This window comes from Sus scrofa, chromosome 14 (genome assembly GCF_000003025.6).
Source record: "Sus scrofa isolate TJ Tabasco breed Duroc chromosome 14, Sscrofa11.1, whole genome shotgun sequence".
Taxonomy (NCBI): Eukaryota; Metazoa; Chordata; class Mammalia; order Artiodactyla; family Suidae; genus Sus; species Sus scrofa.
Window position 1 is genome coordinate 8545537 of NC_010456.5, and position 12047 is coordinate 8557583.

At 38.0% G+C, this 12047-nt stretch overlaps 1 protein-coding gene across 1 annotated transcript in view; it reads left to right on the top strand.

The window, feature by feature from the left end:
• Positions 1 to 9343, top strand: part of ADAM7 (ADAM metallopeptidase domain 7) — a 70489-nt gene extending 61146 nt beyond the window's left edge. The window contains exons 18-24 of the mRNA XM_021074374.1: positions 1624 to 1704; positions 2805 to 2883; positions 3645 to 3750; positions 4108 to 4207; positions 5383 to 5448; positions 6938 to 6994; positions 8027 to 9343. Coding sequence (XP_020930033.1) covers positions 1624 to 1704; positions 2805 to 2883; positions 3645 to 3750; positions 4108 to 4207; positions 5383 to 5448; positions 6938 to 6994; positions 8027 to 8071 — 534 coding nt within the window. The 3' untranslated portion in view covers positions 8072 to 9343. The remainder of the gene's footprint in view (positions 1 to 1623; positions 1705 to 2804; positions 2884 to 3644; positions 3751 to 4107; positions 4208 to 5382; positions 5449 to 6937; positions 6995 to 8026) is intronic.

Here is a 12047-nt window from a genome sequence, read left to right on the forward strand (position 1 = left end):
TCACTTTGCCATACACTTGAAACTAATACAACATTAAGTCAACTGCAATAAAATATTTTAAAAAGGAAAAATAGTCAAGCACTCTGGCCAACTGAAAAAAATGAATTTAATTGAAGTAATATCTGCACTTTCATATTCACTGCAACATTAGTCACAATAACCAAGATAAGGAAACAACTTAAATGTCCTCAAATAGGTGAATGGATAAAGAAAATGTGAGTTCATATATATTATATATGTACGCATATATATACACATACAAATGTGACTTTATATATATTTTATATATTATATAAATGAATATTATCTAATCTCAAAAAAAGGAAATCCTGTCATTTTCAAGAACATGGATAAACTTGGAGATTTCACTTAATGCTAAGCAAAATAAGCCTAATACAGAAAGACAAAGACTGTATAATCTCACCTATACGTGAAATCTATAAGAATCACGTCACAGAAGTAGGAAGTAAGTAGAGTGATGGTTGCCAGGGTGGGGGTTGGGGGTAGGGAAAACAGGGAGATGTTGGTTAAAGGGTACAAACTTTCCATTATAAGATGAATAAATTCTGGAGACTTGTGGTTGCCTGATGGGAGGGGGAGGGAGTGGGAGGGATCGGGAGCTTGGGCTTATCAGACACAACCTAGAATAGATTTACAAGGAGATCCTGCTGAATAGCATTGAGAACTATGTCTAGATACTCATGTTGCAACAGAAGAAAGGGTGGGGGAAAAACTGTAATTGTAATGTATACATGTAAGGATAACCTGACCCCCTTGCTGTACAGTGGGAAAATAAAAAAAATAAAAAATAAAAATAAAATAAAATAAAATAAAATGAATAAATTCTGGAGATCTAATGTAAAGCATGGTGACTATAGCTAACAACACAATAATGTGTACTTGAAATTTGCTGAGACAGTAGATCTTAGGTGTTCTCATGACAAAAAAAGTAACTATTTGGGGTGATGGATGTATTAATTAGGTTGTTCGTGGTAGTCACTTCACAGTGTATAAGTACGTAAAATCATTACGATATATCCTTTAAATACATACAATATTTGTTAATTATACCTCGACAGAGTTGGAAAAACATTTCTAGAGTTAGCTTTTTTAGAAGAAGTAGCTAACAAATAAATGAACTCAGATAAGCCAGGCAATAACCATAAGAAAAAACCAACAGTAAGTTGGTCGTAAAACTCACCAAAATTAAAAATAAAAAAAAAAAGTGGGCAATATTTGAAACAAAGGTGACAAGTACAAATAAGAAGATGAATTGATATTGACAAAATGCCCAATCAGCAACTGTAGCATAACAAACATGGATCCTTATCAAGTCAAAAGAAAACCTGATAGAAATAATAGAAGAAATTGCTGCAATTACAATGGTAGAACTGTTGATAGATTAACACTTGGAAGAATGAATAAGGACCTAGACAAATAAAATAAATAATATGTTTATATAACAATTTCTGATATAGAGTACCATTTTCAAATATCCACTGAACATTTACAGAGGATTCCTTCTTCCACAGAAAGATTCTACTTGTGGTTTTTTACAACAGAATAAATGATGTAAGTTCTAAAAGCAAGTCATTCTAGTTCATATTGGTACTTCATTTCTAGGTGTGCAGCAACAGTGAATGCGTGACTATTGAAAAAGCCTACAATTCAACCGATTGTCCCTCTCCGTGCAATGAGAATGCTGTAAGGTTTGACTCCTCTTTCAATTAATGTTTTATCAGTCATTTATTTACATAAGACTTCCTTCCTGAGCCTGTGTTCATGTGCAGGCACATGAGGGTGGTGTATGTATGTATGTACAGTGATTTTTTTTAATCAAATGTGTGTTATGGATCCATTTTTTTGCCCTCTCATCATTGATCCAAAGAGCCAAACCAAGTATTATACATAGATAATGCCAGTACTGCAAGTATATGTCTTACCAGTGGACTGGTAATCTGGAAACCCAGCAACTTACGTACATATGAAGTTTAAACCTAAAGTTTAAAGTTGGATCTATCATAATTGCATTTACAGTTAAACTATACCAATATCAACATTAGCCTAAAGCTTTTGAGAAGAGCAATAAAGACAATTTTTTTTTCCACTCAGTTAACACTGTTCAATACTAGCGACACCTAGCTGTTTGCTTTTGTGGGTAACATCTTTCCTAAGCCAAATGAATCAGTAACACTTATATAGAGTGGTACTCCTTAGATACTTTACGGATATATTGAATTTTAAAAGTTTCATAACAACCTTAAAAGATGACTACTAGTGGTGAATTAGTCACACTGATGTTATGTGCAAGGAAACGCTGAGATTTCAATACACAAAGAGTTTGAGCTCTTAACTATTACACAATGGACTTTGCTGAACTAAACATGATGCCACCCCCTTTTTCCCACATTATTATTATCCCAGTATTACTAAGCCTTATTTGAGTCTCCTCCTTGGCCATGATATGTCCAACTCTAGCAGGGTCTGTGCATATAATAGTATTAGTGGCTCCTGGAAAGAGAAGTCACACCATTTGGTTCATCTGGTTTTGAATTTGTCAGAATCATTCTCTTGTTCAAAGGCCATCTTCAAACATAGCTGCTCCTTGCATTTTGTCTGCTTATTGTTCCCAACATCGATTCTGGTAGGCAGTTTTGTGAATTAATTAATAAAAAGTTCATGAGTGTGCGGGTGTGTGTATCTATGTGTGTGCATTTGATGAAAAGCTAATACGAGCTAAATGAGGTGCAAAACACAACTCGCGTCAGTCATTTGATAAATGATAGGACTGATGGCTTTTCCAGGTGGAAGACGGTGATCTCGGGTGCCAGTGTGAAGGAGTACAGGCATCTGTGGACTGGGAGGAAACCTTAAATGTTACCAGTGAGCATCCTAGATTAATATAATATCTTGCATGTATCAAAAGCCTAGCCAGTGAGAATGCTTTTTGCTTATATGCTAATTCTACCACATATATGTTATATTTCTGTATGAATGTGTATGGTCTTTTTGTTGTTTTGCATATTTAAATACCCAAGTTTGAATTTACTACAATGGCTTTTAGAATGAATGTGTCTTCTTCTAGTTAAAGTTAGACGAGTTCTTCTAAGAACCCATAACACAGTATGGCCTTTTCTATAGACAGTCAATAATGGACAAATTTTCCTGCTGATTGTGATTCCCTATAAACATAATGGAATCTTGCATGGATGGTCAATTGCCAATATAGATAATAATTTGTACAGTATTTTGGTCTTTTACTCTATTTAAAAAAATAACTGTAGGCGGCAGGGAGTTCCTGTTGCGGCTCAGCAAGCTAAGAACCTGACTAGTATCCATGAGGATGTGCTCAGTTGATTAAAGATCCGGCATTGCCACAAGCTATGGTGTAGGTCCCAGACACAGCTCAGATCTGGTGTTGCTGTGGCTGTGGCATAGGCCAGCAGCTACAGCTCCAATTTGAACTAGCCTGGGAACTTCCATATGCTGCAGGTGCTGCCCTAAAAAGAAAAAAAAAAATGGAGGAGGGGGAATCAAAGTTCTTTCAGGAAAGAAGAAGCAGGATTGTATCACCAGTTAAATGTTATTATTCTATGGCCCTGAAGTTGCTGTCCTGGCTGCAGCTCATGCTTTTTAATTTGCAGATATCTCCATCCTGGTGGTTGTACTCATCCTGGTTATTATTGGTGTTCTGTCTGCCGTATTATTAATTCGTTACCAAAAATGTATTAAGTTGAAGCAAGTTCAAAGGTACGTCTATATTCTATATGTGTTGAAGGGACCAATAGTGAGACTGTGTAAGCTTGGTGGCCTTAGAGGATGCTTGATGGGAGAAAAGTAGATGCCTCTTACTGAAGATCAAGTATTTAAGTCAAGATTTTATATACTTTGTTCTCATTCAAATGCTTATCCCAAAGGCTCCCAAACTTTGCTGCACCTTGGAATCACAGGGGATTTTTTTAAAATACTAACTTTGGTTCCTCCCTCAGATTTAATTGTTACAGGGTATAAATGAGTATCTGTCTTTTAAAAATCTCCTAGCCGATATAATATTAACCCCAGGCTTATCCCATAGCCAGTGTCAATATTCAGTTTCCTTCTTAACAGACCGCCTAGCGAAGCACTGGGAGTGGAAAATAAAGGATACACTGGTGATGAGCAGCAGACAAGAACTGAGCCCATATTACCTGACATTCATCCCCTACATGTAAGAAAATATCATTTATAACATTTTCAGCTTACCCTGAGAGTTCCCCATATGAAAACGCAGAATGCTAATATAAGGTTTAAATAAGAAAATGTATGTAAATGCATTTAGCACAGTGTTTGGAATATATTTAGCACTTAATATGTGTTAATTATCTACTATGCCTCGTGTGCTGCACTGTCGCAGTTTCTTTCCTAATTACATTTTCTTTAAATTAATATGCAAAACAGTTGCACTCCCAGAGAAAGGAGACAAGTGAAGGTAGCCTGAGCATGCGATCAATGATAAATTGTCACCAGAGATTTAGATAGAGCCTGGGGCATATGTGTTACTTCTAAAACACAAAATCCTGAAGGGCTTTTGACTTTAGTTAAATGAGGGAACTCAGAAAATAAGCTTACTGAATATTTGTTAAATACATGAATGAATTTAATTCACCATATACTGTATTATAAATACAGACAGTTTAGGAGAGTTTGGGTCCTCAAATCTCTTGTTGATGTTTTTTGTATTATTTGGCATGAAATTATAGAAGTAATAATGATTTAGCTGATGCCAGTTTGTTACATTAGTTACCTGTCAAAGGCCAGTTCTCAGCAAAACTGTGGTTTGAGAAAACCGTGTTTGGTGTCCTCTCCCAGTTGCAATTAGGATGCTTGGTTAGTTTTTCTCTCCGGCACCCAGTGCTTCTCCTGGATCCTGTTTCCCCTGAACCATGATTTCTGGTTGTATTGACATCCAATGGGGGTTAGCAGAAAACATTTCAAAGAGAGTAACTTCAGCCAGGCATATCTGTATTACAATAGTGAGTTCTGGAAATCCTCAAAGACCGCCAGGATCCAAAGGGATGTAGCTGGTTGTGGAATTTCAGGCATGCAGACCATTAGAGATACTAAGATTTGGAGGCTAGCCGACTGGACTTGTGCTCCTCAGATCATAACCTGTGAAGAAACTCCCACTCTTCTCCTATGCATGTTGCCATATAGGTAAGTTCTCAGGCTCATCCATCACAGAACTGCCCAGGCAACAACATGGTCTTCATGAGTTTCAATATTTGCACATTTACTAGGACTGTATACTAGAGAAGACCAAGAAAACTTATTGTGTAGGCTTGAGAAATGGTCATATTTGTTTGAGAACTAACTACAGGTTGATAGTATCTTTTTTTTCCCCAGCGAAGAACCGCGGAGTCCCTGGCGAGACTTCCAACCAGCTTCTCGAGTCCGCACTACATCACGCTGGTAAGGACGGTCCCTGGGCCCCTTTGTGTTGGTTGTGTGAGTCTGTGTCCAGTCCACTGATCATCTGAACCGCTCCTCATTTCCTTGAAAAGGTCCAATCAGAGAACCCAGCTCTCCGATCTGAGACACAAATAGGAACTTCTTCTCAGCAGGGCAGGGATTAAGGTGATCAGTGAGTCTTGTGAGTGCTCAGTCAGATACTGTCTTTATGTGAAATACTGAGTGTTCATCATGAATTCCGGTAATTAGTCCTGACTTCAAAAAAATTTTTTTGGCTGTGCCCATGGTGTGTGGAAGATCTTGGGCCAGATCCTTAACCTACTAGGCCACCAGGGAAATCCAGTTCTGATTTTTAAAAAAAAAAAAAAAATAACAAATTTACATATTATTTACTGTGATTACAGAGTCTGTACCCCTTAAATGTTTCCCCTGAGACCAAAGTCTCCCTCACCTCATCCTCCTCCCTGCCTCGGTTCTTGGGCATCAAACCCAATGATGGCTTCCTTGATCAGCAGAGGGCTTTCCATTAACTGAGGAGGTGTGTTCCCTATATCAATATTGATGGGAGAGAAATAAACTCGCTAACTTAACACACACTTGCATGAGCAATGGAGCCAAACAGAAAAGATATCACAAGGTCTCTAAAATCACCTGAATCTCTATCTACATCTGTAGCCCCAAGGTCACAGAGGTGAAAGCACCAAGATTCTCAGCTTTATCCTTGTAAAATCAGCATTTCTCATTATGCTTTTTTATAAATGGTGAGAAGGGTGTGATTAAGACAGTTTTCAGTCTGTGGTTCCACAGAATCCTCCTCCAGAACAAAAGGATCTCAGAATGTGCTATACAATCAGGGTGGCGTGGAATGCCCTGCTCAGCTAGTACAGGCTGTTCTCTCTCTCTCTTTTTTTTTTTTTTTTTTTTTGTCTTTTTAGGGCTACACCTGCTGCATATGGAAGTTCCCAGGTTAGGGGCCAAATCAGAGCTACAGCTACCAGTATACATCACATCTACAGCAACACCAGATCTGAGATGTGCCTGCAACCTACACCACAGCTCACAGCAACACCAGATCCTTAACCCATGGAGTGAGGCCAGGGATCAAGGCCTCGCCCTCAAGGATACTAGTCCAGTTCGTTCCTGCTGAGCCATGACAAGAACTCCCAGGATTTTACTGGGATTTCAACTGAGATTTTTTTTTAATATAAGCTCTAGTACTTGAAAAATATTTGGAAGTCTCTTGCCAAATACAGTGTTGGAGAGAGTCACAACAAGGCTAACAAGAAAAAATCGTTTCTGACAAACTTGACTTAATCAGAACTTTCTCCATCCCCCCAGCCACGCCCCCTCCATCCCCTAGCTATCTACAGTCTTAAGAGTTTTCATGCATCGAGAAGAGGTGGTCTGTGCATATATGTGCTCATGCACATGTGTGTCTATGTACGATGTCTAGTTCTGTTCCTGAAATAGCAAAATCTATTTATTATAGAAACCTGCAAGTAAAGAACCAAGAGGAACTGCAGATCCCAATCCAAGTGCCAAAGTGGTAGGTTCCTATGACTGATGATCTCCTTTGAAAAGTTTTTAAATACTAGTCTCCTTCTGTGTTTTTTATCTACTCACTGATTGGTGAGGTCCTCTGTTCCCATTAAAAGATGAGGGTGCTTGACATTGTTTGATCTGATTACATTTCTAACAGATAACTCAGCAGTGCATGTTTTAGTCCAAGAGTTTTCAGCCCCATCAAAGGAGCAAGCTAGAATTCAACGGTGTCAGAGGCTGGATAGATTTTAGAAATAACAACAAAAATAAAATTTCTTTCTCAAGCTTTTCTTGGCTAGAGGATAATACCCACGGATTCTCATGAGGTATTTTAAAGGATGTAATTGCATTGGTAATAGTGAAAAGGTATCTTTTCTAATAGGATAGTTTTTTTTTCATGATTGGTTTACCAAAGTTTGTTACTAATGCATAACTGACTATATTCGAGGCATGATTTTACTTTTGAATTATTATATCTAATGGTAGAAATTTTATCAAAAAAATTGATTTTTTTTTTTTTTTTTTTTTTTTTTTGCCAAAGAGAGACACAATGAGCACTGTTTGGCTACATTTCAGAGTTTTTGTTTTCATTCCTTCATTCATCCATTCATTGGCTTTTTTTGAGTCCCTAAAATGTACCAGGTTAATAGGAAGCTTTCCCCCACAAGGCATTCTTTCAAGAAGTCCTGCCCGACACACTTTCCCTCTTGGGATGGAGGAGAAAAGGCATTTCTAATGGTCCCCCCGACTCCACAAGGATGGGGAGTAGAAAAGATGCACCTTAGTTCAAGCAAAGGGTCTGGCTTCCTGTAATGAAAAACAAAACGATTTTCTTTCTTTTGTGATAGGCTTGTCGATTTTATAATAATTGGGTAATTAGCCATGGCTGAGGAGATCTGAGAAGTGTGGATAAATGTAGTACAACAGAATCCAGAAAGGTTACTGTAATTAGTAGATATAAATGAGTCACTGAAATATAACGTGCTTATAGATTTTACAGAAAACAATTTACTTTTAACCATCTGTTTTCATTTAGAGCTTGAAACTGGATATTCAAAATGGCTGTGCAAGTCTAAGCTGAAGATTCTGGATGTAAAATCTTTGTAACCTTCTCTTGATATCTGCCACACAAATTTCTACTCGTTTTTCAAATGTTCTTTATCTAGACAGAAAATGCTAAAGAGAAACCACATCTTCCTGAAAAATTTACCTGTAGAATTCACAATCTATGGGGCAGACATATGCTACAAGAAAAGTCTGTCGTTTTTCAAATGCTTTTTAGCTTAAAATAAAAATAAACAGTCTCCTTGCATAGTTTTCTTACATAATGTTAATTATTTAAAAAAAGAGTCAAAACTTAGAGGATGGTAAATTACAACCCTGAGTCTAAGAATCAAAATATCTCTTATAAGAGATTTTTTTCCTTAGGAGCATAAAAAGGCTTACCTTAATTTGAATCTGATGTAATTACCATTAATTATGGTTTAAATGACATTCTCTCCTGAAGAAATGCCAAGGAAATCTGTTCAGGAAGCATCAGATTCTACTAGTTAATTAAAAGGTAAATGGCTGTTCCATACATTTCCTATTAGTGAAGGAGTCAAAACAATAGTCACCTTTTTTGGGGTTAGTAGATGCAAACTATTGCATTTGGAATGGATAAGCAATGAGATCCTGCTTGTATACAACAGGAGACTATATCTAGTCACTTGTGATGGAACACGATGAATGATAATGTGAGAAAAAGAATGTGAATGAATATACATACATATGTAATTGACAAAACATGTATATGAAATTGACAAAACAATATAAGTCAACTATAATAGAAAAAATAAAAACAAAACAAAACAAAAAAAATAGTCATCTTAACTACAAAGTTTCTTACACTTGTGGTGGCAGCAAGAGAGGACATGAAATGCTCCTAGTAATTCTAAATGCCTAGAATTTAATTCCAAAATCCTAAATTTTTAGAATTCCTTAAGAGCTTTTCAGAAAAGTCAGAGTTATAAGAATTTCAGAAAATTAACTTCAGCAGAGAAGAAATATGATTCCCACATAGGGCTTTTGAGATGCTTGCAATATTTGGGTTGGAGCACTTCCTGGGCAATTTCTATGCTGGCTCTACCCCTCCCTGTCAGGTGGTTAGGATGCCTGGGGCTGTCCTGGGAATGCTTTTAGCTCTCTCTTATTTGGATGCTTCTCAGAGTGTTCTCTTGTGTTCTCTATGTTCTTTTTTGTTCACTGCCAAAGCTACCTGCAATTATTTTTTCATTTACTGAAGTAAAGTTTTCAAGTGCTAAATGCAAATTTCCTGATTCAATTAAATAAAGGCTGCAAATCAAGGAAGAAAGCTGGTTGTTCTTGGTGTATTATTGTTGCTATGCTGACTGGTCATGGGAGGAGGGAATGAAATCCACAAAGGACAGCAGTGACTCAGCACTTTAGACCTGGTGTGCTTTTGATAAGCCTCCGAGGTTCTAATTAAAACCACTCCTTTAAGAAAGAATACTGATAAATGCATGAATAAAGCAAAATATGCTACTTGAAATACTTTATGTAAATTTTTGAAAAAAGAAATTCCATATCATCTATACTAGCCTCATGAAAGCAAACAATAACCCTCTGACATCCAAAATGAAGACATGTTCACATATCTGTAGTCACCCGAACAGTACATGTGCTGATGAACAACATACATTTTGGTGATACTTCAGTCCCCTTTTAAAAGAATTATTTCCTTGAATTGTTATTTTTCTTATCGTTCCCATATCTCTTTCAGGAAACTTCCCATCATCACTCACTTTCTCCACCTTCGGCTTCACATCGGCTAACTACTAACGTCCAATGATTTTTTTTTTTATTTCTTCTCTCTCTCTCCAATTATAAACATGTCTCAGATTCCCTAAGTCCTCCTGCTTCATTGCTTCCTGCCTAGATCATCACTCAAGGTTCCAGTACTGTCTATAGATTAGGAAGCATCTTCACAGCTACCCCCATAGTGGTCCCCTTGTTGGCCTAGTTTTGTCCCTGGTTAAAAAGCCAATTATGATTTCATAGACCAAATGTTTTTGGCTTTTGTCACTTGCCAGGGTTTGAATCCTTCCCCTTGAACCCACATCCACTGGCAGGACTCCTTTTAGGAATGGACCCACCTGCCTTCCACCTCAAACCCCATGGATGCCCAGCTGTGAATAAATAACACTTCCTGGTGCTGGTATTTGCCTCGACTTACATGGAGCCTGGTACAGCTTGGGATGCTGTGTCTTGGGGTGTTGGGTTGTTCTCCACAGCCAGGTCATGTGCCCTCTGCCCTGAACAGAAGCAGATGTTTCTGGAAACTCATGAAGCTGGGGTTTTAGGGCCCATCACACATACTGCTCCTTCCAGGACTTTTTATCTAATTTTGTATTTACATTTTTTAATGACATCGGTGGACTGGTTTGGGTTGGGGAGCTCAAACAATTTATCAGGAGAAGTATAGGAAACAAAGAGGATAGGGACGCATCTTTGTTAGGTTGTGGCTATAGTCACAGGGAGGGCAAGAATGCACCAGAGTGAAATGGGACGAGGGCCATGTGGGCCTGAGAGAAGCATGGAAGGTTTGATGAGCCCCTCTCAACCTCCCAGATGACCAGGGAAAGACCTGCCTGGGGATGAGTACCTTAGAGAGTGGCGTGGAGAAGAAAATCCAAAACAAAAGTGAAATCAAGCTGAACTTTGACTATGCTCCTTGAACCATAGACAGATTAAACAGCTGAAGGCCAAAGGTTTATGGGCTCCCAGAGTCTGACCAAAACCTCTGCCCAAGGCACAAAACCTCTGACTGCTGAGTGATGCAGAACCAGGAAAACCCATAGAAAATGATATGAAATATAAAAAGAAGTCAAACTGAGCAGAGACATTAGTGGCCGAACCTCACAGGGGGTAGAGGGAGGGCAGTTGATCAATTCTGCGGTTCAAGTTCCTGCAAATCACTTTAAAAAGATTCTCCAAAAATAAATCATAGTCTGTATTTGTTGCAATATATTATTCAAATGCAACTGTGCCAAGGAATCTCAAGCATATTTTTATATCAGTTCTGCCAGGCATACAGTGATAATGACCCAAAATAAAACAAAATAAAACCAGCATTTTCAATACATCTATTACAGTCCTGCCTGGGTATCAACGGAGAATTGGTTCCAAGACCCCTGCAAATACCAACCCCCCATGCTCAAGTCCCTTACCCAAAATGGCTAAAATCTGCATATAACCTATACACCCACCTGCTTATATTGTCATTTCTAGGTTACTTAAACTACATAATACAATGGAAATAGTAGCTTTGTAAATAGTTGCAATTGCCATGTAAATAGTAGATAGGATGTAGCTAATTCAACTTTTGCTTTTTGGAACTTTCTGGACTTTTAAAAAAATATTTTTTCTGCAGTTGGTTGAATCCTTGGATGGGGAACTCTCAATTACAGAGGGCTGACTATATTCTCAAATATCAACCAGCTCCACGTAGCCCTTTGCCTTTTGTTCAAGGCAGTTGTACTTACATGTGATTATGCAGTCTAAAAATGCATACTTAATGTGCTAAAACTGGGAAATTATTCTAAAGAAAGTTAATAACTTTCTTACCAAGTGCACCTGCGGCAGGTCTGTCTGTACCTGACAATCCATCGGGGAAGTTCCTAGAAGGGTCAGTAGGTGGCGACATAGGAAACTAAATCGCCTGTGAGCTGGCAAACTGCTGGATGGTTTCGTCCCTTTGTCAGCCAACACCAGGCGGTCAAAGTCGCGACTTGAAATAAACTTATTAAGAAATTTGTTAAAGTCCTGCTCCTGATTGTTAAGGAGGTAACTTTGGGTGAATTTTGCCATACACAACTTCCCTGTCTGCAGGGTCGTGGATTGAGATAGAAAAGTAAGGACTGTATCACTGAACAAAGGGGAACTGGTGGCAGCCTGAAAGCTTCAATTGGAGATTTTAAATTGGAAAGACAAATCCTATTTATTCTCAGTTCTGAAATCCATTCTTCTTGAAGTTTCTCTGTCAACAGACCCAAATG